Here is a 25,721-nt window from a genome sequence, read left to right as displayed (position 1 = left end):
CCAGTAAAGTGTCAAGCTATTCGACCACAGACAGAATCACAGCCAAGCCTGAATCTATCACGACCTGACCACAGGCAGACCTTTCAGCAGAAGTCACTGGATAGCAAACAAGAGTAGGAACTCCCGAACCCCGGGGAGGGAGGGGGTTCTGAGCCCAATTGTCATCCACACCAAATGTGATGCCAGCATTTTTTATATATATATATAAAAAGGAAACGTTCATCTTATGCTCATCTACATCTGAAACATATAAAGTGGGTTCAGAACATGAAGTGAGTCAACCTTTCACCAAAACTGGAAATACAACGGCGGCAGCAATCGGCGCCGAGCAGCCAATGGTCATCGGAGTCTTGATTTCAGTCTGGGGAACAAGTAACTATAAATAGAAAGCTGCACGTTACAGCCAGAGATACTGAGCAGTACACGCACACGGCCTAAGCATTCACGGTTTCTCCTTACGCCACGTCTCATGGTAGTTCCATCCTGACACTCCCAAATTCCCCGACTGTCTGTTCTGAAACTCAAGTTACTCAACGTTGAACGGAGCAAGAGGAAAAATTACCCCGAAAACCCACAAAGGAGCACCACATGGTCACATCCCACACTCCCGTGCGAGGCACCTGCGGATTGGAGAGAAGTCGGCGCCTCTCAACCAATGGAAGCGCGCCTTGTTGGTGGGGTTCAGTAAAGTTTGATTGGATTGGGCGCGCTGTTTTCGCGCGCTCTCCCTGTAGCCGGGCGGAGAAGGAAGACAAAAGAGAGAAAGAAAAGAAGAGTAAAAGCCCGGCTCGGAGCTGGAGCGGGAGAGAGCGGCGGGTGGGCAGCGAAGGCATCGGGTGCTGGCCCCACGGCCATATTGACAGCAACCTAGCGGGGCGGCAAACTCATCCGATAAAACTCTCTCAAAGTTTCGGCTCCAAGTTGGCCCCGCTGTCGGCGCTGGGCGGCAGCGGCGGGAGAGGACGGGACGGGACGGGACGGATCCGATCAGCTTCTCGCTGCAGGTAAGAACGAGGCGGCCAGAGTCTCTGCCCCTCGCCCTCCCGGTCTTTGCCGAACCAGCGAGTCCTGGAACCTCCGCCAAGAGCTCGCGGCGGGGTTTGAAATAAAACGGGCGGCGGCGGCGGCTCTCGCGGGCTGTGTTTGGAAAGCCCGCTTCCCTCAGCGGGTGAGCTGCGGCTTCGAGCCCGCTCCCACCGCGGGGACAGAGCCAGAGTGGCTGCCGGCTCTTGTCCAGGACCCGCGGGCTCAGGGAGGGCAGGGGCGAGTAACAGGCGCCCGGTGCCAGGGGCTTGTTTCTCGATCTCCTCCTGACTAATGGGGACGGCTGATGAGGGACTGATCCGCTCAAGCTTGTCTGCAGATCAGTCTTTAATCTGTCACTCGCTCAGGGGAAGGGCTCGGTGTTTCCAGTCAACTCCCCATTTTAATTAACTGCCGAGTTTAGCTAGCTGAATCGGGGATCAACTTTATGTATTAAAAGTTGATTTTCCCCCTCCCCCCGGTACCCGGGAGATGCTCTTGCTCCTTTCACAATTAAATTAGGGCATAGTGATTCAGTAGGTAGGTGACAGGGACATCGTGAGCAAACCCCACAGTTATCAAGTGGGAGCAGGGGGGAGGGGAATTGCATGATTATGGGGAAAGAGCAGAGGAGTGGGACTAATTTTCGGAGAGCTGCCACAGGCATGATGGGCTGAATGGCTGTGCTGTATGATTCTCCTCTATTTAAAAAAAGAGGTAGAGCAAAACCTAGGAACAATAGACCAGTCAGCTTAATGTCAATGATAGGAAAGATACTGGAATCTATACTAAAAGGGCTAGAGCATCTAGAGTCAGACGATATAATGTAAAATAGCACGATTTTCAAAAGTTTAAGTTTATGCTTACCGAACCTGATAGAATTCTTTTAAAGAGGTAACAAAGAGTAGACAAGGATAATGCAGCAGTGTCATATACTTGGATTTTCAAAAGGCTTTCAAGCAGGTACCATATGCTAGACTGATGACAAAAAGGTTAGGGCATGTGGAGTCAGGGAACAAATAGCTGAATGGATAGCAAATTGGCTAAAATTAAAAAGCAGATGGGGATAAAGGGTGATAGCAAAATACTGCAGATGTTGGAAATCCGAAATAACAACAGAAAATGCTGGAAAAACTCAGCAGGTCAGGCAACATCCGTGGAGAGAAATTTGAGTTGACGTTTCGGGTTGGACCCTTCAAAACTGGAAAGAAAAGAAACTAGATCGGAGGCAGGGCTGCGATCGGACAAAAGAATAAAAGAAACAAAAGAAGTAAAAGAGATTAGAAGCTAGACAAGATGGTGATAGGCTGGGATTAGGTGTAAAGTGTACTGGCAGGGCAAAAGATAGCTGCCAGGTGTGAGAGAGAAACAAAAGGAAAGGGGGGGGGAAAGGAGTGGAACAATTACAAGAGAAAATGAAATGGGGGCCGAGCTTATGATCTGAAATTGTTGAACTCGATATTGAGTCCGGAAGGCTGCAGACTGCCTAATCGGAAGATGAGGTGCTGTTCCTCGAGTTTACGTTGAGCTTCCGTGGAACAATGTGAGGTCCGAGTGGGAATGGAGCGGTGAATTAAAATGACAGGCGACCGGAAGCTCGGGGTCACCCTTACGGACTGAACGGAGGTGTTCCGCAAAGCGGTCACCCAATCTGCGTTTGGTCTCCCCAATGTAGAGGAGACCGCATCGTGAGCAGCGAATACAGTATACTAGATTGCGAGAAGTACAAGTAAATCGCTGTTTCACCTGGAAGGGGTGTTTGGGGCCCTGGACAGTGGGAAGGGGGGAGGTATAGGGGCAGGTGTTACATTTCCGCTTGCACGGGAAGGTGCCAGGCGAAGAGGAAGGGCTGTTTGGGGTGATAGAGGAGTGGACTAGGGTGTCTCGGAGGGAGCGGTCCCTGCGGAATGCTGAAAGGGGAGGGGAAGATACGTTTGGTGGTGGGCTCACTTTGGAGGTAGCGGAAATGCCGGAGGATGATCCGTTGAATGTGGAGGCTGGTGGGGTGAAAGGTGAGGACAAGGGGAACCCTATCGTGGTTCCGGGAGGGGCAGGGGTGAGGGCAGAAGTGCGGGAGATAGAACTGACACCGTCGAGGGCAGTGTCAACCACAGTAGAGGGGAATCCTCGGTTGTGGAAAAAGGAAGACATGTCTGAAGCACTGGTGTGGAAGGTGGCGTCGTCGGAGCAGATACGGCAGAGGCGGAGAAACTGGGAGAATGGAATAGAGTCCTTACAGGAAGCGGGGTGGGAGGAAGTGTAGTCCAGGTAGCTGTGGGAGTCAGTGGGCTTGTAGTAAATATTGGTCGATAACCTATCCCCAGAGATGGAGACGGAGAAGTCGAGGAAGGGAAGGGAAGAGTCCGAGATGGACCATGTGAAGGTGAGGGAAGGGTGGAAATTGGAGGTAGTTATTCAGATTGCACATTCTCCCCGTGTTTGCGTGGGTTTTCTCCTGGTGCTCCGGTTTCCTCCTACAGTCCAAAGATGTGCGGGTTAGGTTGATTGGCTATGATAAATTGACCCTTAGTGTTAGGGGGATTAAATACGTGGGGTTACAGGGATAGGGTGGGATATGTGTTGGTGTAGGGGTTACGGGGATCGGGTGGGATATGTGTCGGTGCAGGCTCGATGGGCCGAAATGGCCTCTATCTGCACTGTGGGGTTTCTGTGTGATTCTGTGTGAAGGTAGAAAGCGATGTTCCACAAGGATCAGTGGTAGGACCACTGTTCATAATTTACATTAATGATTTGGACTTTGGAATAAGGAACTAAATATCAAAATTTGCAGATGGTACCAAACCGGGGGGGGGGGGGGGGTATAGCTAACACCGAGGAAGAGTGCAACATAGTAGAAGAAGGCATTAGACTGGGCAGTTAAGTGGCAAATGAACTTTAACACAGATAAATATGAGATGATGCATTTTGGTAGGAAAAATGGAAACATCACCTACACCTTAGAAAATAAGAAACTTAATGGAGTAGAACAGCAAAGGGATCTAGGGATACAAGTGAACAAATCATTAACAGCTCAGCAAAACAATTAAAAATGCTCTCAAAGCACAGGGCTTTATTTCTAGTGGTATAGAATTCAGAAGTATTGAAGTTATGTTAACCATGTATCGGACCCTGGTCAGGCTGCACTTGAGAGTTCTGTGCACAGTTCTGGTCTCCATACTATACCGAAGCCATTGTTTTTGGCCCCCGCCACAAACTCTGTTCCTTAGCCACTGACTCCATCCCTTACCCTAACATCTGTCTGAGGCTGAACCACACTGTTCGCAACCTTGGTGTCATCTTTGGCCCCGAAATGAACTTCTGACCACCTATCCGCAGCATAACAAAGACCGCCTACTTCCACCTCCATAACATCGCCCGTCTCCACCCTTGCCTCAGCTCATCCGCTGCTGAAACCTTCATCCATGCCTTTATTACCTCTAGACTTGACTATTCCAATGCACTCCTGGCTGGCCTCCCACATTCCACCCTACGTAAACTTGAGGTCATCCAAACTCGGCTGCCCGTGTTCTAACCCGCGCCAAGTCTCGTTCGCCCATCAGCCCTGTGCTTGCTGACCTACATTGGCTTCCGGTTAAGCAGCGCTTCGATTTCAAAATTCTCATCCTTGTTTTCAAATTCCTCCATGGCCTCGCCCCTTCCTATCTCTGTAATCTCCTTCAGCCCCACAACCCCCCCCCCCCGAGATATCTGTGCTCCTCTAATTTGTGCCCTCTTGAGCATCCCTGATTATAATTGCTCAACCTTTGGTGGCCGTGCCTTCTGTTGCCTCGGCCTTAAGCTCTGGAAATCCCTCCCTAAACTTCTCCGCCCCATTACCTCTCTTTCCTCCTTTAAGACACTCCTTAAAACCTACCTCTTTGACCAAGCTTTTGGTCACCTGCCCTAATTTATCCTTATGTGGATCCGTGTCAAATTTGTTGTCTTAAAATACTCCTGTGCAGCGCCTTGGGACGTTTTACTACATTAAAGGAGCTATATAAATACAAGTTGTTGTTGTTATAAAAAGAACATAGAAGCACTGGAGAAAGTGCAAAAAAGATTTACAAGGATGGTACCAGAACTGAGAAATTACAGCTATCAAGAAAGATTGAACAGATGGTGGCTTTTTTTCTTTAGAAAAGAAAAAACTTGGAGGTGACCTGAGAGGCCTTTAAAATTATGAATGGATTGGACAGGGTAGATGTGGAGAGAATGTTTCCACTTGTGGGAGAATCAAAAACTAGTGGCCATAAATATAAGATAGTTACTAATAAATCCAATAGGGAAATTAGGAGAAATTTCTTTACTCAGTAGTAAGAATGTGGAACTTGCTACCACAGGAAGGGGTTGAGGCAAATAGCTTAGATGCAGTCAAAAGGAAATTAGATGAGTACATGAGAGAAAAGGGAATAGAAAGATATGCTGAAAGGCTGAGATGAGGTAGATGCAATGGGAGAAGACTAGTGTGGACTATAAACACCAGCACTGTCTAGTTGGGCCGAATGCCCTGTGTCTGTACTGTATATTCTATATATAGTTAGTGGCTTTTTTTGTTCTGAATATAGGTCATTGATATTGAAATGCATCAGGGTGTAATTTGAAATAGCAAAAGCTCTTGTGAATATGGTTTACTTTAACTGGGCATAATCCTAAAGTCCAATCATCATTTAGGTTTATTTTGTGATTCTTTGAATTTCAGTTTGGAAAAGTCTCTAATGTAGATGCAAAGAAACTATTTCCCCTGATGGGGGAAATCCAAAACAAGAGGACTTAATAAGGTGCTAGGCCTGTTAGGAGTGAAATCAGGAAGCACTTTTTCAAGGTGTTGGAAATCTGGAACTTGCTCCCTCAAGGCTGTCGGTGCTGGGTCAAAGGACATTGTCAAGATTGAAATTCACAGATGTTTATTAGATGAGGGTATCCGAATATGGATCAACAGCGGGTAAATGGAGTTGCGGCACAGATTAACCATGATCCAGTTGAATGGAGGAAGAGGCTGAACGGCCTACTCTTATTCCTATGTTTCTAAATTCATAGTGCCTCCCCTCCCTGTTCTTGTTAATTGCCCCAGTGGCATTCTCAAAGTAGGCCTTAGGGGCTTCAAGATTTTTAACGGGTTCTGTGGTTGGAGGTGGGATTTAAACTGATTTTTGGACTTTGCACAGCAGTGTGTTATATTGTGATTATATTAAATAGTTCATGTAACATTACTGACTTCACTCAAGTTTCAAAACAAGATACAAGATAAATTACCTGGAGGAAGAAGAAAAATGTAAAGGGAACTTAAATGCTACTTCTTCCTATTTTTCTATCAACCATGATCTCATCGAATGTCGGAACAGGTGCGAGGACTGAATGGCCTACTCACGTTCCTATGTATCAGAAAATGGTACTCTTAACATGGGTGGCGTTTGTAAGTTTCTCTGGAAGGATAAACTAGCTTGGCCTCCCTCATTTGTATCCGACTTTATTGATGATCTTGACTTCTTTATTATTGATGAAATAGAAGAAGGCGAGAGTTACTGTAAAGACAACACTAACTGGCATTCTTGACCTTATTTTCTCCTGTGATCTAAAATGGAATTCCATAATGTCGCCCTCCTCCTTTGCCCTCTCTGGAAATCAGACCTTTGGTTACAGCATCTGACCTTGAACTTCCACGTCTCCCCTCCCTGAAGCTCAGTTTCTTCTTTGTGCCAAAACATTTTCAACTCAACAATTCTTAACTCCCTATGAAGCTGAACTCTGAAAAATCTGAGTACTGGCCCCATATCTCCTAGAATCCGACAGCACAAAAGGAGGCCATTTGGCTCATTGTGCCTGTGAAAGAGCTCTCCAATTAGTCCCACTCCCCAGCTCTTTCCCCATAGCCCTGCACATTTTCCCCCTTCAAGTATTTATCCAATTCCTTTATGAACGTTACTACTGAATCTGCTGCCACCACCCTTTCAGGCTGTGCATTCCAGATCCTCTCAGCAAACTCTCTCTCTCTCTCTCCCCTTTTGCAGTAACTTAGTTATTTGTCATATCTCACTCGAGCCTCACGATAATATGTAGTATGCTTCCCACGTGATTCTCTATATTCATTATCTCAAACTACAATGACCATTAGTACTTTGCTCTAGCTTAATGCTGTCTTCAATTCAACCCAGGTTTGAAGAAATGCATTCTGTTAAGTAACAACTGTTGTTTTTTTGTATACCCAAGTGTGAAAATTTCACATGCCCATCTTTACTCTAATCAGTAGATGAAATAATACTAAAAGGTAGTAGCTGCTGTTTAGATTTGAGAGATACAAAAGTTTGAAAGAAATTCAATTTTGATTGCCCTGCAAAAGGGTATGGAGAAGGTGATATTTAATGACATCATCATCTGTACTATGTAAGGCATAAAGGATTTGTGCATTGCGTGTGTTTTAATCTGAAAGCTGTTGATGAAAAATGGTGATTAAATTCATCAGCAAAAGAGTAGATAGATTTGTATGATAATGGGAAGAAGTTGATAACTGGAACAGTGTATGACAAAACAGTGCCTTGAGTCAAGTGCAATGAGTCAGAGGGTGAGCCATCAATTGCAGCACAGACTAAGTAGATAGTCACGATCATATATCTGGAAAACCTTGCAATGGTAACTTGTTTGTGAGTGTCTGGTGCCAGACCCCATGAATGGGTTTGTTAATCTCCCAAGGGGATAACCGGTGAAATCTCTAATGTATTTGAGAACAGAGTTCCAGAGGTGTAGCATAGACAACAAGATCACAATACTGAAAGCTATGTTGGCAACCATGGGTAGGCCAGAACTTTCAAGGTGATGGAGAATTTGAGTTAATAACGCTTTGTGATTTCTACTTAATATATATTTTTAAAATGCAGGTATGTAGACTTTTTAAAAAAAATACTCAACATGTTGATTAATGCCTGGGAGAGAGAGACCAGTAAATTGTGACCAGTTTTTTATTTCAGATTCCCAGCAAGTTTTTTCTTTAACCATCTCACAATTGCATGTACTATATGTTTTTCTCCAGTAATCCTCCTGGTGTCTGGTTACCGGATTACTTTCCCCCATCATTCTAAAAGGGTTGCTTGTGGTTACCACAGTATAGTACTGTGTTCAGATTAGTTTTTTTAAATGTAGCACGAAGGTGGCACATGTCGGGTGGACCCACTTTGGTTGTGCCCCCACTCCCTTTAGAGTGTAGTAATGCATACTCATTTAAGCTTGTTCTCAGCATAGGTTAACATTTAAAGTCTCTGCAATAGGAAACCATATAAGGTTAGCTGATGGTGTTGGTGTGGGGGATGCTTTATGCAGAAGTACTTGAAGGTGTTTTAAAATGCCAAGGATGACTCGGTACTTGTGCTGAAATGGTTCAGTGTAGGTAGAGAAGAACATTCTGTTTTACTACTGCTCATCATTTCTTTACATAGTGATTAGTCACAGTTAAAATTTTCCTCCTGCACACTTGCAGAGGAGACCAGTAACGTTGTGCAATAGCTGTCTGAATACTGGCTACTGACACTATTCTGAATAAAACATGACATGCTCCTTTTTAATATTTCTATACCAGTTCTCCTACCTTAGATTATAATTACTGTTAGTTGGGTTCCAAGCGTGGCTCATCCTGTAGCAGTGTTGTAGGTTAGATTGCACTATAGTCATGCTGCTTATCACAGTTACTAAAAAAAAGCTTGTCTCCTGGTTAATTTCTCTACAAAATATTACTGATTGGAACTTTCAAAAGCAAAGATCAGCTTCGCAAAAGAGACGGAATATAACTGAGCAAAAAGAAAGAAAATGATTCACAAGCTGAGTATGCAGATGTTTTAAAAACCAGCACTCGTGAGATTGAAATGGAATCCCCTTAATTTGCCCAATACGGTTTGCTTTTACTAACTTTAAATCCTTACATCTTTCCAAATTTCTCACTTGTGATATGGTTCTGTGGACTCTTGAAGCCCACAAATACATTGTCCAAGTAGGCACTTGTCATGTCATGTGTGCCTAGGATTTGAATATTGTATTAGGCTGTTCAGATGTGTGATAGAGGGGTGGGTGGAAGGAGGGGGAAGTTACAGCTGTAGGGCTTGGCATCGGTGCACATCTGCCTCTAGACCACTTATTCTAGCAAGTGTATTTGTGCTTCCAATGACAATTTTTAAATGATCTAGACGAGGGAACTAGATGTAATATCTCCAAGTTTGCAGACGACTCAAAGCTGGGTGGGCGTGTGTGCTGTGAGGAGGATGCCGAGAAACTCCAGTATGATTTGGATAGGTTGGGTGATTGGGCAGATGCATGGCAGATGCAGTATAATGTGGATAAATGCGAGGTTATCCACTTTTTGGTGGCAAAAACAGGAAGGCAGATTATTATCTAAACGGCAATAGATTGGGAAAAGGGGAAGTGCAACGAGACCTGGGTGTCCTTGTGCACCAGTCACCGGAGGTAAGCATGCAGGTGCAGCAGGCGGTTAAGAAGGCAAATGGTATGTTGGCCTTCATAGCGAGAGGATGCGAGTACAGGAGCAAGGATGTCTTGCTGCAGTTATACAGCGCCTTGGTGAGACCACACCTTGAGTATTGTGTGCAGTTTTGGTCGCCTTATCTGAGGAAGGATGTTCTTGCCATGGAGGGAGTGCAGCGAAGATTCACCAGACTGATACCTGGGATGGCAGGAATGACGTATGAGGAGAGATTGGGTCGATTGGGCTTATACTCGCTGGAGTTTAGAAGAATGAGAGGGAATCGCATTGAAACTTATAAAATTCTAACAGGACTAGACAGACTAGATGCAGGAAGGATGTTCCCGATGGCGGGGGAGTCCAGAACCAGGGGTCACAGTCTAAGGATAAGGGGTAAGCCATTTAGGACAGATGAGGAGGAATTTCTTCACCCAGTGAGTGGTGAACCTGTGGCATTCTCTACCACAGAAGGCAGTTGAGGCCAATTCATTAAATATATTCAAGAAGGAGTTGGATATATTTCTTAAGGCTAAAGGGATCAAGGGATATGGGGAGAAGGCAGGGACAGGGTACTGAGTTTGGATGATCAGCCATGATCTCATTGAATGGCGGAGCAGGCTCGAGGGGCCGAATGGCCTACTCCTCCTATCTTCTATGTTTCTATGACTTTGAACACCTTTCTATACTGACTGCAACTATATTCAGTATTGGTGATAGAGTATCACTCCTTTCAATGTGCAACAAAATGTGTACAGAAGCTGTTGAGTTGGTGTTCAAAATCCTATGTCTGAACAAATGGATATTGTTATTTGACTTTCTTTTAAATTGTAGGCTTTCAAACTGGAGTCTGTGAACGGACTCCGGCAGTGCACAAGTTCATTAGATTTCTGTATGACTGCATCAGCTTTCTGTATTTTTTATTATTTTTTGTTGACTTACTAGCGTTGCGTTGCTGTGTATTTGCTGCATACTAATAAAATGTGTTTATTATCATAGTCTCTGGTTCAATGGCAGCACTTTTACCTGAGTCAGAAGCTCATTGATTCAAGCCTCACTCCAGAGGCTTGAGTACATAAATCAGGCTGACTGAGGGAGTGTTGCACTCTCAGCGGTGCCATCTTTGGATTAAGGCATTAAACTGAGGTCCCATCTGAGCTCTCGGGTAGATGGAAAAGATCCCATGGCGCGATTCAAAGAAGAGATGAGTTCTTCTGGTGTCCTAGTTAATCTTTAAGCCTCAACCAAAACCATTAAAAACAGATTCTCTGGTTATTTACCTCATTGCTGCTCAAAAAGGGTGGTAGAGAGAAAACGGGGAATTACAGACCGGTAAGCCTGACATCGGTAGTGGGGGAAAATGCTAGAGTCCATTATAAAGGATGTAATAGCAGAGCACTTGGAAAAAAGTGACCAGATCGGACAAAGTCAACATGGATTTACAAAAGGTAAATCGTGCTTGACTAATCTACTGGAATTTTGAGGATGTAACTGGTAAAATAGATAAGGGAGAACCAGTGGATGTGGTGTATATGGATTTTCAAAAGGCTTTCGATAAGGTCCCGCATAAGAGATTAGCGTGTAAAATTAAGGCACATGGGATTGGGGGCAAGGTATTGACTTGGATAGAGAACTGGTTGGCAGACAGGAAGCAAAGAGTTGGAATAAACTGCTCTTTTTCCGAGTGGCAGGCAGTGACTAGTGGGGTACCGCAGGGATCGGTCCTTGGACCCCAACTATTCACTATATATATATTAATGATCTGGACGAGGGAACTAGATGTAATATTTCCAAGTTTGCAGACGACACAAAGCTGGGTGGGCGTGTATGCTGTGAGGAGGATGCCGAGAAACTCCAGTATGACTTGGACAGGTTGGGTGATTTGGCAGAAGCATGGCAGATGCAATATAACGTGGATAAATGCGAGGTTATCCACTTTGGTGTCAAAAACAGGAAGGCAGATTATTATCTAAATGGCAATAGATTGGGAGAAGGGGAAGTGCAACGAGACCTGGGCGTCCTTGTGCACCAGTCGCTGAAAGTAAGCATGCAGGTGCAGCAGGCGGTTAAGGCAAATGGCATGTTGGCCTTCGTAGCGAGAGGGTTTGAGTACAGGAACAAGGATGTCTTGCAGTTGTACAGGGCCTTGGTGAGGCCACACCTTGAGTATTGTGTGCAGTTTTGGTCGCCTTATCTGAGGAAGGATGTTCTTGCCATGGAAGGAGTGCAGCGAAGATTCACCAGGCTGATACCTGGGATGGCAGGAATGACGTACGAGGAGAGATTGGGTCGATTGGGCTTGTACTCGCTGGAGTTTAGAAGAATGAGAGGGGATCTCATTGAAACATATAAAATTCTAACAGGACTAAACAGACTAGATGCTGGAAGGATGCTCCCGATGGTCGGGCAGTCCAGAACCAGGGGTCATAGTCTAAGGATAAGGGGTAAGCCATTTAGGACAGAGATGAGGAGGAATTTCTTCACCCAGAGAGTGGTGAACCTGTGGAATTCTCTGCCAAAGAAGGCAGTAGAGGCCAACTCATTAAATATATTCAAGAAGGAGTTGGATATATTTCTTAAGGCTAAAGGGATCAAGGGGTATGGGGAGAAGGCAGGGACCGGGTACTGAATTTGGATGATCAGCCATGATCTCATTGAATGGTGGAGCAGGCTCGAGGGGCCAAATGGCCTACTCCTGCTCCTCTCTTCTATGTTTCTATGTTGCTGTTTCTGGGACCTTGCTGTCTGCAAATTGGCTGCTGTATTGCCCCACGTTACAACAGTGACTATAATTCAAAGGTACTTTTGATTTGATTTATTACAGCAAGAAAACAGCTTTGTGGTTAAACCTTTTTTGTTTATAATCCTGGTTCTTTCTGTAGAATCAGATGTTGGGAATTACAGAACTCTTCTAAGTGCACTTTTTTATAGTTTCTGGAACTGCAACATCTGTCTATGATGGCACTGAACATGGAGCCATCTGGATGCAGTCGCTCCAGGGCTTTTCATAGTGAAATGTAAATTTGGCACTGGCTGTCCAGTTTTATTTTATACCAGCCTGATTCCTTTAGGACTAGGTAAAATAAGATAGTGCTGGTGTAGTTGCACAGTAGTGACACTCTCTGACATTGGGGTTGGTTGCAGTGTAGGAAGATCCTCTCCGCACTTTCACTGACTCATGCCCTGCCTGACCTGGGAGCATTTGATAATGTCTGGTTTTAGTTGGGTGGGAGTAAAGAAAGGTCGTTATGTTCTACTTTCACTTATCAATTAAATGCTCCATACCATAAACATAATTTGTAATTAATACACACAAGAATTATCTTTTTATATTTGTAGCTAGTGGATTGTCATGGCATTGCTCACAGATGATGATTTATTTTTACAAGGACATAGGAGTGTAACAGACAATGTATTATTCCACTGCTTAAGCATGGCTGTTTGTAATGTGGCAAAAGGTCTAATTACAGGAAACTTTGTTATATCCGGGACCGAGCTGTTGCCGATCTATCAAAACTGCCGGACATACAAAGTTAATGTTGAAGCATATGGAGGTTTTCATCTCCGTATCTGACAACAAACACCGTTGCTTAGCAACAGCTTGTAAACAGTCGGCCCGTACCTTGGAAGCATCTCTGTAGCTTAGCAACAGCTTCAGAGAGACTTTCCAGAGCCCGACTGTTGGGGGGGAAAAAAGCCACGAGAAGAAAAAAAACCTAACAAAACGGCTCCTGATTTCTGCTGGTAGATCGAGGTTTCTGGACATACAACCTCCGGATAAACCAAAGTTTCCTGTACAGTACCTTCCTGAAGACAGAGGCGAATAGGTATTGGGTAGATCCTCATGTCAGAGATGAGAAAAAACACAGGAAATAAATACTAGTGCTTTTTGTTTTGTAGTATTATACTTGAAATGTGACAGGCAAGTTTGTATGTCTAATGGTGGAGATGTGTGCTTGTAAAGGTGGAAAGTTAAGGGTTTTGTATTTGTTTCTAATCTTCTAATTTTTGCTTCGTATTGGTTTTGATGTGGAATGTTTATTTTAAGCTCTGCGGTGAGAGGCAGTGTGTAGCTGGGCCAGAGAGTACAGGAGGGAAGATGTGACAGTGCTTTGCTGAGATGAGTTTGGTTGGGATCAGGCAGCTAGCCATGATAGTGAGGGATGATAGCATGACCCATGTGTGTAAGGCAGGGAATAGGTTGGAGATGTAGTGGCTACTGCAGCACTAAGGGCATGATTTAGTTGGGTGGGGATTGCTTGGGATAGGCAAGGAATGGAAAGTTATGGGCAATTAGAGCTGCAGCAGAGACAGAAGTACAGCAGTGAGGAGTCCAGGGAGAGGTGCTGGTGCTGCTGAATGGAGCAGACTGCAAACATTGTTAAAGCTATAATTAGGAAACAGTTAAACATGTGTATAATTTCTGGTAGTGTGATGCCTTACTGGCTTAATCAGCCGCAAGAAATTTGTCAATAATAAAATTGAAAAGTGTGATTGAAAGAAAATTTATGCACATGTATGTATAAATCTCCCGCCATCCATCTAGCTATATGATGTATACTGAAAGTCTTGCATCTGTGTGCACTTCCTGTTTCTCACTTGTGTTCTGATTTTCTCAGTGTCACAATTGTCATGCCTGGGATCTGCTAGTTTTATGAATAAGTTTGAACAAGTTAGACGCAAGCCTTTTATAAATATGGATGGATAATGTGTACTTAAGTACAATGTCCTCATATGTTTATGCTAGACAGGGTGATTTTTTCTTTCCTCTCTTGAAGGAGCTGATTCTAGTGGGAGTACTGTTCCATAGATGTTAACAGATGTGACACTCCAAGTTTCCATTCTTCATCTGTGAGCCTAAACATTGACTGGTTATTTGATCATGGAGGTCATCAAGCTAAGCCTGCTACACTCCTCATCTGAGCTTATTCAAGTCTAGGATGAGCAAAGTTATTGAGAGGAAAATAAATACTTGCATTGAAAGTGAAGATACAGCTTTAACAATGAAAGAGACGTGGGAGATCTATTTGAGGCTGGGGAGATGGTGAGGACTAAAGGTAGAGCTGTAAAAGGTAAGAGGTGTTACGATAAAGTTGCATTTATCAGCTTCAATAACAGACTTGCATGAAGTGGTAATTGGATAAAAGTTGGCTTGAGATGCCTTGGACTGATGGACACTAGGGTGATGGAGAATTTTATGGGACAGCAGAATGGCAGCTTTTACTGAGCTAAGATGTAGTGTCCAGATCTGACGAGCAGAAAAGCCTACTAGAATAGCAGTGACATTGCCTCTAGGTATATGATCAGTTATTCCACTGGCACTGGGTCAGAACAGCAAGAGCAGTAAACAATGTTAAAAGACTCTCAGTTGGCTGACTTGTAGTGTTAAATCATGTGTTTCTTTTTGTACAAGACAAATAAGACAGTGGTCAGAAGGGCATTGATGTGACAGATAACAGTGTAAGAGTTGAGATTAGAAATGAGGAAAAGGTTTAGTCAGTCAAATTAGACAGATTGACCAATTGTTTGAGGTCATTCAGGACAGCAAATGGCTGAATCATTACTGGTTTGATTAATACAACACAAGCAGAGCCATTGCTAATAAGAGATAAAAGTCACCAAAGAATAGTAATTATAACAAAATATAAAATCTAGAAAATTATCAAGGTTAGGGGAGTGATAATAGGGAGAGGTTTTGAGCCACAAGAGTTAAATCACGCCTGAACAATGTCAGAGGTGGTGGAACTACCCCAGGGGATATTTCTTTAAAGCTATATGTAACTTTAAAAAAAAAAAGGTAAAATAAAGTAGATCTTCTGTCACTTTCTGGTGGCCTGGGGCCCAGAATGTGATTTCTTCTAATTTGGCGAGTATTCTTCCTCACAGTTAGGTTGACTAATTTACTACCTATGGTCACATTTGTAATTTCTTGTCTGCTATTCACTGAATTCTCATCAAAAATTCCAAATATAAAGAAAAATGCATGTCCTTTATTTGCAGTTGACACAGTTGGAAAGGCACTTTTTAAATCCTGGTGGATTCCTACAGTTGTCTGAAGCTATTTTTAGTCACGGGGAGCCAACTTTAGGCCGAAAAAATATTACAAATTGAAGCTGAATAATATATCCAAATTTGAATAAAATTGAATAGAAATCCGAATACAATTTCAGTCAGTTCTACGAGATCACATTGACAGGAGAAATTGTGTGGGGAGCTGAATTTGGAGAAATAATTTAGAATACAAATAAAAGGTAAATGTGTGAAATTTAGTAAATTGTGAAAAAAATGAATGAAATTCGTAAAGATTAAGAAAAACCGTAATTTCTGAACTGGAAGGCTGTCGTAAACAGGTTGTTCAGCAGTCAGCCCACTGAAGGACACTTTCGCGCTATTTCCTTTCAGGAAGCTTTTCTTAATGTCTTTCCTTTCTTATTCAGCATTTATTCTTTTACAGGAAACTTTGGTTTATCCGGAGGTTATATGTCCGGAATACTCGATCTAACGGCAAAAATCAGGAGCCGTTTTTTTAGTTCTCGTTGCTTTTTTTCCCCCCCAGTCAGGCACTGCAAGGTCTGTAGCTATAGCAACAGCTTCCGCTAGCGACGCTTGCAGCTGCAGCCGACTGTTTTGAAGCTGTTGCTAAGCAACAGGGTTTGTTGATTCACACGGAGCTTTTCAGTTCCGTATGTTTCAACATTAACGCTGGTATGTCCGGCACTTTTGATGGTACGGTACCAGCTCGGTCCCGTCAGTGCCGGATATCAGAAAGTTTCCTGTAATCCCTAATTCATTTATGGTCACATTTGGGTAATTGCCTATCCAAGCAGTATAATTAACAGTATTGACATTGGTTTCTCTTCCTGCCACACTCAAATGGCAGATCTTGCACTGATGTGAAAGGTAACTTGAAAAAACAAAACGCCTCTTATAATAAAGTTAAAAAGTTTGTTACAGCACTTGAGTTAATACTGTAGATTTTTATAATATAATCACTAAGTGCACCCCCAACCCCCCCAGGTTGTGGATTTTGTTGCGTTACCTGGCCTGACGTGAAAGGTAAGTTTAAAAAAAAAAAAAGTAACTGCCTGTTTTAAGTTTTTTGATTTTTAAAAAAAAGACTATTTGCTAAAGCACTTAGCTAGCTAATGGTCCTATATATTCGTATAATGAGTTTAAATGCATTGCAAAGAATTTTTGCTGTTTAACAATTCAGTGGTGGCGTAGCTACCATGAGTTGCAGTCGCTGGGAGGAAAGCTAGGGACAAGAAGGGATGTCAGTGAGTGGAAGGGGGTGGGTGGGGTCTGAAGTGTCAAAGTAGAATGTAGTGGTGGGGTTCGAGGCCTGACCACCCTAATAACTAGAATACGAGATGACCACAATGGCAATCTGGCAGCTAGCAAAGTGTGTGTCTAGTAAGCTTGAGGCCACCAAAGAAAGCAAAAAGGACTGTTGGGCTGAGGCCCAAAATTGGATGGCCACAAACTTGGTGGAGTGGGCGGGATAGGTGGCTTCAAAGGAGGAGACCCAGGTGCCCCATCATTAGGTGAAAAAGAAAGTTTTCAATGACTGATTTGTGGGCAAAAAGAGCAAATCAGGTGTTAAAAGAAAATGCAGGTGGGGCTGGATGACTTGAATTACCTAATGAATATATGACCAGCAGATATACTTTTTCCATTTTAAAAATGTTGTCGTTTGGTTGGGGGGGGGGGGGGGGCGGTTGCCATCGACAATGATACAAAAATCATTACATGGGAAGTAAGCTTCTGTGGACAGGAAGTTCATGCCATATGCAAGACTTTTTTAATATATTGAGACCGATGTATGAATGTGTATATATGTGTCTGTGTTGTGACATGCCTATTTTCTTTTTGCAGGACATCTTCCTGGCTGGAAGTGCAAATATTTCAGTGTTGAAAAATACCTCTACCAAGTAACCATGGGTTTTACTGGTAAGAAATCTACAAAAGGACCAGTTTGCTGGCGAAAGCGGGTTAAATCTGAATATATGCGTCTCCGACAGCTGAAGCGCTTTCGACGAGCAGATGAAGTTAAGGTAAAGGACTACAGGTTTTTTGAATGACTTAAAGAAGCTTAGATGATTTGGAAGTGTTCGTAACAATTGGCTGTTAATATTGAAAAGATGCTGGCACAGCCAGACTTTAATTGCAACCTTTTCTGGGACCAGGAGAGGGTGCTCTTAATTTATTTACCTATATATAGTTAAGTCTTGTGTGTAAGATTTCACATATTACAGGAAACTTTCGATTAACCGGCCCCTAAATAACCGGAACGCTCTATCCACCGGCAAAATTCAGGAGTCGGTTCAGGTAACTTTTATTACTTTTTTTACTCCATTTGTTGCTGTGCAAGGGTGTAGCTGTTGCTAAGCTACAGAGATGCTTGCAACTTGTGCCGATTGTTTTGAAGCAACGGGGTTTGTTGCTTTATACGGAGCTCTGAGCTCCGTATCTTTTACTATAGCGTTCGGTTATCCGGAATTGTTGATGAACCGGCACCAGGTCGGTCCCGTCCATGCCGGATACCAGAAAGTTTCCTGTAAATGTGTAGCGTGATTCATTAAATATGTCCATGGTGCAAAAAAATCCAACCATTTGTTTCTAATTGGTTCAAAAGACCATTATGTATTACATTAACCATATTGATTTTATCATCAAGTTAATATAGATTAAGAATACTGGCAATTCAAAACTAATTCTTCATAGAATCAACCAATTCAGTTGCTCAGCACTTTTTTACAAGCTCTAATCTTGGAGCAGCAGCTACTGTGCCACGGCTCTAATCGCGCCACTCAAATTATTTCTTCATAATGGCTTTAGAAGAGCAGTTATGCTTAGTTCCACACCTCTGCTTTTTGTCAGTAACCCTGTAAGTTCCTCACCCTCAACTACCTGTCTGACTCCCATTTAAAGTTATGTAAGGGATCAGCTTCCACCACCTTTTTCAATTAGAGCATTCGATTCCAACAATTGAGTTGAAAAAAATTCTCCTCATCTGTCGTCATATAGCTACTTAAACAGCATAAAATTCTGGAAAATGAGCACAAAATTTACCCGTAAAATCAGCTGTTGATTAAAAATTGCTGCAAGAAGTTTATTCTGCATCTCTCTTTCACTTGAGCCTGGGATTTAAGTACTCCTCCAGGGACTTGTGTGAAGATGCCCAATGAAGTAGCAGACTCTCAGAATGCATAAAAGTTGCCCTATGCAAGTCACACTTGTGAATTGTAATTCCAGACACTTGTCTCCTACTGTAATTGGCACACTTTGTCAACACTAGCCATGCACAATGTGTGCTTTATTAGTGTATTGGTCAATTTTGCCATCATCTTTCTGTACCGCTGCCGACTCTCATTCCTATGGCAATAACCTCCATCCTCGAGCTCTCTACCCTTCAAATAGTTTCTGGACTTCACTCGCCTGCTTTGGACAGCGGTTCGTCAATGCTCTCTGCCGGCTCCATCCTGCTTACATTGGCTTTGTCCCTCCATGCGACCTCTGACTTTGACCCTGGTTTCCCATCTATTGTCTCCAACCTATTCCTTGCTACCAGGAAATATGTATCCCATTAATTACTACATGACCAGGCCTATGTAACCTGAGCTTTTCCCGCGTCCATTCGCGTGTGCACTTCGGCTGCCGCTCTGGACCCGAGCCATTCAATATTTTTCCACTTTTTCTCCCCCCTTTTCCTTTTCTCTCTATCCCTCCCTGATTGTGCTCTCCTGTTGTCTTACCTCCTTTCATCTCTCCTCTCTCGGATAATCTGCCCTCCCAAACCCCCACCTCAATCCTTCATTACTCTTTGGCCATCCTACTCTCCTGCCGCCATCCCAGGCTTGACTCCCTCTTAGATAAGCCTAGAGCTTCCCTCTGTGCCTCTCTTGGCATCCTATGAAGGGCCCAACGAGGCACTCATCGCTGCCTCCTCCCGAGCAGCAACCCCAACTGTCCCATCCTACTCTCTCTCTCTCGCCAACCTTCCCGCCCAGCGGGCCCAATGGGGGCTAATCTTGCCAATCGCCTCCACGTCCAACTCACCCCCCCCCCCCCCCAGGTGGACGCTGGCAGTGGGTCAGCCATCACCGACCCTCTTCGCATCTCCCTCCAGAATGTCTGTTCACTTGTGAGCAAGGCCCTTGCCATCCATGAGCTCATCGTGGATAATTGCATCGACATCATGGCCCTGACGAAAACTTGGTTGAGGGATGATGACACCTTACCCTTAAATGAAGCCTCCCTGCCTGGCTATACCTTCCACCGCTTGCCCTGCCCAGACCGCCATGGTGGCAGTGTGGCTCTCATCACCAAATCACACCTTCGTCCCCCTACTCCTCTGGCACTTTCTCCTCCTTTGAGCATCTCACCAATTCCACCCCTCTCATCTCTCATTTAAAATTCTCATTCTCTACCACCCACCCAAGTACCATAAAAATGTTATTACCAAGATATCTTTGCTGCGTTCCTCCCTCAGCCTCTGCACCGAATGACTTCTCATCCTTGGTGATTTCAACCTCCATCTCAATTCATCATGCTCTCTCTCCTCTGAGTTCACCAGCCTCCTATCCTCCCTTAGTCTCTTTCCATGTTACAGGAAACTTTGGTTTATCCGGAGGTTGTGTGTCCGGAAACCTCGATCTACCGGCAGAAATCAGGAGCCATTTTGTTAGGTTTTTTTTCTTCTCGTGGCTTTTTTTTTTCAACAGTCAGGCTCTGGAAAGTCTCTCTGAAGCTGTTGCTAAGCTACAGAGACGCTTCCAAGGTACGGGCCGACTGTTTAGAAGCTGTTGCTAAGCAACAGTGTTTGTTGTCAGATACGGAGATGAAAACCTCCGTATGCTTCAGCATTAACGCTGGTATGTCCGGCAGTTTTGATAGATCGGCAACAGCTCGGTCCCGTCGATGCCGGATATAACAAAGTTCCCTGTAACTCCCCAACCCACATTCATGGCAACCCCCTCAACCTTGCCGTCTCTCGTGGCCTCGCTACTCCCGTTGTGTCAATCGCGGATAAGGCCATCTCTGATCACTTCCTCTTATCGCTCTCCACCCACATCCCCCCCGCAACCCTACTTCCTTCTATGTCCGCCCCTGGAAAAAAAACTCTTCCAACTCTGTTACAACGGCACTTATGAAATCACAACTGTTCAGCCTCTGGCCCTCCGTTCACCATGACATTTCTGCAGCTACTGATCTGTTCAACCACACCCTCACCACCACCTTTGATGCCCTTGTCCCTATTAAAACATTTTCTCTCTCTCTCTCTCTCTCTCTCTCTCTCTCTCTCTTTCTTCTTCCCCCCCCCTGGTACGGCTCTCGTCTTCGGTCCCTCGAGCCCAAGGGACGCAGACTTGAACGGGTATGGCGGACAACTGGTTTAGCCATTCACCGCCAGATCTGGCTGGACCACATAAAGCATTATCAGGTCCTGCTCTCGTCTGCCAAAATTGCTCACTATTCCAGAATCGTTCTGGAATGCAAAGATAAACTCTGGCTTCTATTCTCCACTGCTAACCGTCGTCTTATACCCATCTCCCCTGTCTCCTCCACCCTCACCTCCAACAAGTGTAAGGAGCTCATAGACCTCTTTGTCTCTAAGATTGAAACCATCCATTCAGCTGCCTCTGACAATTCCCTTCCTTCCTCTAGCTCACCGGGCCAAACTTCCCCTCAGGTACCCCCTCCCCGCCCTAGCCCTGAACTCCCATCTTTCTCCAGTTTTTCTCCAATCTCCCCTCATGACCTCTCCGCGCTCATCCTGTCCGAGACCCATTTCCTGCTCCCTTGACCCTATTCCCACCAAACTGCTGACCACCCAACTTCCTTTTCTGGCTCCCATGTTAGCTGACATTGTTAATGGTTCTCTCTCCTCGGGTACTGTACCACTTTTTTCCTCAAATCTGCCATCATCACCCCGCTCCTCAAAAAAACAACCCTTGACTCCTCAGTCCTTGCAAACTATTGCCCCATCTCCAACCTCCCTTTCCTCTCAAGTCCTTGAAAGTGTTGTCGCTTCCCAAATCTGTGCCCATCTTTCCTGTAACTCCATGTTTGAATCCCTCCAATCAGGCTTCCGCCGCTGCCACAGTACCGAAACAACTCGCATTAAAGTCACAAATTACATCCTTTGTGACTGTGACGAAGGTAAACTATCCCTCCTCTTCCTTCTTGACTTATCTGCAGCCTTTGACATGGTTGACCACTCCATCCTTCTCCAACGCCTCTCCACCATCGTCCAGCTGGGTGGGACTGCATTCGCCTGGTTCCAAATTGTAGCCAGAGAATCTCCTGCACCAGCCCCTCTTCCCGCTCCCGCATCGTTACCTCTGATGTCCCCCAAGGATCTATCCTTTGCCCATTCCTATTTCTCATCTACATGCTGCCCCTTGGCGACATCATCTGAAAACACACTGTCTGTTTCCACATGCGTGCTGATGACAGCCAGCTCTACCTCACTACCACTTCTCTCGACCCTTCCACGGTCTCTGAATTGTCAGACTGCTTGTCCGACATCCAGTTCTGGATGAACATAAATTTTCTCCAGTTAAATATTGGGAAGACCGAAGCCATTGTTTTCGGTCCCCACCACAAGCTCCGTTCCCTAGCTGCTGACTCCATCCCGCTCTTGAACATCTGTCGAGCTGAACCACACTGTTCGCAACCTTGGTGTCGTGATATTTGACCCTGAAATGAGCTTCTGACCACACATCTGCAGCATAACTAAGACCGCCTATTTCCACCTCCGTAACATCACCCGTCTCCGACCTTGCCTCAGCTCATTTGCTGCTGAAACCCTCATCCTTGCCTTTATTACCTCTAGACTTGACTATTCCAACGCACTCCTGGCTGGCCTCCCACATTCTACCCTACGTAAACTTGAGGTCATCCAAAACTCGGCTGCCCGTGTCCTAACTCGCACCAAGTCCTGTTCGCCCATCTCCCCTGTGCTCGCTGACCTACATTGGCTCCCAGTTAAGCAACGCCTCAATTTTAAAATTCTTATCCTTGTTTTCAAATCCCTCCATGGCCTCGCCCCTCCCTATCTCTGTAATCTCCTCCAGCCCCACAATCCCTTCGAGATATCTGCGCTCCTTGTATCAATCATGCCAAATTTTTACTTTTTATTTTGAGTGCCCCAGTCATTTCAAAATCATTGGCTTAGTAATATAAGATTATATATTGGGAAGACCAAAGTCTTTGATTTTGGCCCCCGCCACAAACTCCATTCCATAGCCACCAATTCCATCCCCCTCCTTGGCTACTGTCCGAGACTGAACCAGACTGTTCGTAACCTCGGTTTCCTTTTGGACCCTGAGTTGAGCTTCTGACCCCCTATCCTCTCCAACACGAAGACTGCCTACTTCCAGTAATATCTCTGCCTCAGCCCATCTGCTGGTGTAACCCTCATCCATGCTTTTATCACCTCCAGACTTGACTATTCCAATGGTCTCCTGGCTGGCTTCCCATCTTCCACAGCCCATAAACCTCAGCTCATCAAAATCTCTGCTGCCCTTATCGTGACTCGCACCGTCCCATTCACCCATCTCCCCTGTGCTCACTGTCCTACATTGGCTCCCGGTCCAGCAACAGCTCGCATTTAAAATTCTCATCCTTCCATGGTCTCGCACCTCCTCATCTCTAACCTCCTTGAGCCCTACAACCCTTGGAGAGCTCTGCATTCCTCCAATTCTAGCCTCTTGTGCATCCCTGATTTCCTTTGCCCTTCCATTGACGGCCTTTAGCTGCCTAGGCCCTAAGCTCTGGAATTCCCTCCCTAAACCTCTCTTCCTCTCTCCTCCTTTTAAGACACTCCTTAAAACCTACCTCTTTGACCAAGTTTTGGTCACGTGTCCTGATATCTCCTTTATTTGGCTCAGTGTCAAATTTTGTCTGATGATGCTACATAGGAAGTTTTACTATATTAAAGGAGCTATGTAAATGCAAGTTGTTGGAGAAAATTCAGTAATGAGAATAGGTCAATTGTAGCTTATTCTCCTAGGCCATTACTCTCCTATCTTGCCATGTAATTTGTATTACGATATCCTGACGTTTTTGTTTGTACCAGTTTTTGAGTAATTACATTTTTCCTTAATGCCCATTCTAAATTTGTTGGACAATAAATTGAAATTTATTCAATCTCTTGCCAAACTTTCAAATAATTTGGCGTTTCCAACTGTACAGTTTTCTGATAATTTGAATAAACACATTTTAAATGTTCAGCTAATTCGAATCAAAATGGAGCAAAATAAACACTTCCCATTGGAAAGTTTGTACCTCTTAATTTGATTAATTGTTTAATTTGAATTCTCACTGCACGTGTACCCTGGCCACTGAAAGCTGCTTAGTTCAAATCTAACCCTGTGATCGACAGAGAAGCTAACCTTCCTGAGGCATCCAACATCCTTTAGCTGGGAAAGATGAATCAAGTCAACAACAATTTGAAATTTATTAACCCCTTTTATAGTAGAGAAAACATCCCAAGGCACCTGGGAACATGAAAAATTGAATGCCTAGCCAAAGAAGGAGGTATTCGCAGGTCAAATAAGTGGGTTTCAAGGAGGATCTTAAAGAAGGCGAAGGCGGTGGAGAGGCGGAAGTGTTTGGGGTGGGGGAGGTTGTAGGGCTGGAGGTGGGGTGAGGCCATGAAGGGATTTAAATACAAGGATGAGAATTTTTACATTTGAGACCATTTGTATGGATCAAGTCTAATCCTTTTATTATTTTGAAAACAGCAGCAACTTCCACATCTAAGGATGATGTTGCCAAGGGCCAGCATGTAGATGAGGAGGGGGGCCAAGACTAGATCCTTGGGGGGGCTCTGGAGGCGATGCTGAGGAGCTAGAGATGCACTGGTTACAGTCAGATTGGCAAGAGTGGAACAAGTGAGGACAGGAGGATGGTGCGGTCAACCATGTCAGAGAATGCAAACAGGACAAGGAGGGATTATACACCAACACAGCCATTGCGACTTTGGTTAGGGCCATTTTGGGACTGTGGCAGAGGTGAAACCTCAATGGGCTAAACGATTGCTGAAGTGGCTGAAACCTAAACTAGATGTCCCAATGGAAACTTTCTCTGGTAAATAAAATTGACAATGTTATGAATGTGCAGGTACAGCAAGTAATCAAAAAGGCAAATGAAATGTTGGCCTTTATTGCAAGGGGGTTGGAGTATAAAAGCAGGGAAGTCATGCTACCACTGTACAGGGTATTGGTGAGACCACACCTTGAGTACTGCGTACAGTTTTGGTCTCCTTATTTAAGGAAGGATATACTTGCATTGGAGGCAGTTCAGAGACAATTCACTAGGTTGATTCCAGAGATGAGGGGGTTGACTTATGAAGAAAGGTTGAGCAAGTTGGGCCTATACTCAATAGAATTTAGAAGAATGAGAGGCGATCTTATTGAAACATATAAGATACTGAGGAGGCTCAACAAGGTAGATGCAGAGAGGATGTTTCCCCTCATGGGGAAATCTAAAACTTGGCGGCATAGTTTCAGAATAAAGGGTCGCCCATTTAGAACTGAGTTGAGGAATTTCTTCTCTGAGGGTCGTAAATTTGTGGAATTCTTTGCCCCAGAGAGCCGTGGAGGCTGGGTCAATAAATACATTTCAGGTGGAGATGGGCAGATTTTTACAAGATAAGGAAGTGAAGGGTTATGGGGAGCGGGCAGGGAAGTGGCTTTGAGCCCTAGATCAGCCATGATCTTACTGAATGGCGGAGCAGGCCTGAGGGGCCAAGTGGTCTATTCCTGCTCCTATTTCTTATGTTCTTATGCTGTTGCCAGGCTACAAACCAAAATCGGAGTATTTTGCAAAGTGACAGAGCTGTGCATTAGTGCTCAATTTTTCATCATATGCTCTTCAACAGTTGCTTGGATGTTTTACCTTTTTTTAGTGGTTCTCTAGTCTTGGTGTATCATTAAAGTAACTTAATACACATTCTTGGATAATTTGACTTTTTTCAAGCAAAAATAACTTCAGAGCATACTGTATATGGTTTAACGTTTTATGCATAATTCTTAAGTGGGTTCTCCTTAACTAGACTATTGTTTAAGCTTTCCTAATATTTCTTCATATCTGATCCCTTTTTACTTGGGACCATACTTCTCCCTGTTTTTTTAATGCATGTATTTCTTTCTTTGTGATATGGTGACCAAAACTGAACATCATATTCTAAGTATGGCCTGACCAGTGCATTGTGAAGCTTTAACACATTCGG

The 25,721-nt window shown here is 44.3% G+C and overlaps 1 protein-coding gene across 3 annotated transcripts in view; it reads left to right on the top strand.

Moving 5' to 3' along the window:
* Positions 1–503: 503 nt before the first annotated feature.
* The window catches only part of ezh2 (enhancer of zeste 2 polycomb repressive complex 2 subunit), a 108,774-nt gene continuing 83,556 nt past the window's right edge, over positions 504–25,721 (top strand). The window contains exons 1-2 of one of the 3 annotated variants that reach the window (XR_015078405.1): positions 504–1,004; positions 17,357–17,535. Coding sequence is in view for 2 of the 3 variants with exons in the window: in XM_085988080.1 (XP_085844206.1) it covers positions 17,419–17,535 (117 nt within the window). In the remaining variant the exon portion in view is untranslated. The remainder of the gene's footprint in view (positions 1,005–17,356; positions 17,536–25,721) is intronic. The other 2 variants (XM_085988080.1, XM_085988079.1) reach the window with 2 other exon arrangements.

The sequence above is a fragment of the Somniosus microcephalus genome, chromosome 5, assembly GCF_052327205.1.
Source record: "Somniosus microcephalus isolate GS21.2 chromosome 5, FLI_Smic_1.0, whole genome shotgun sequence".
Classification (NCBI taxonomy): Eukaryota; Metazoa; Chordata; class Chondrichthyes; order Squaliformes; family Somniosidae; genus Somniosus; species Somniosus microcephalus.
The sequence above is the reverse complement of the archived record's forward strand: the minus strand, read 5'-3'. Positions and strand labels throughout refer to the sequence as shown.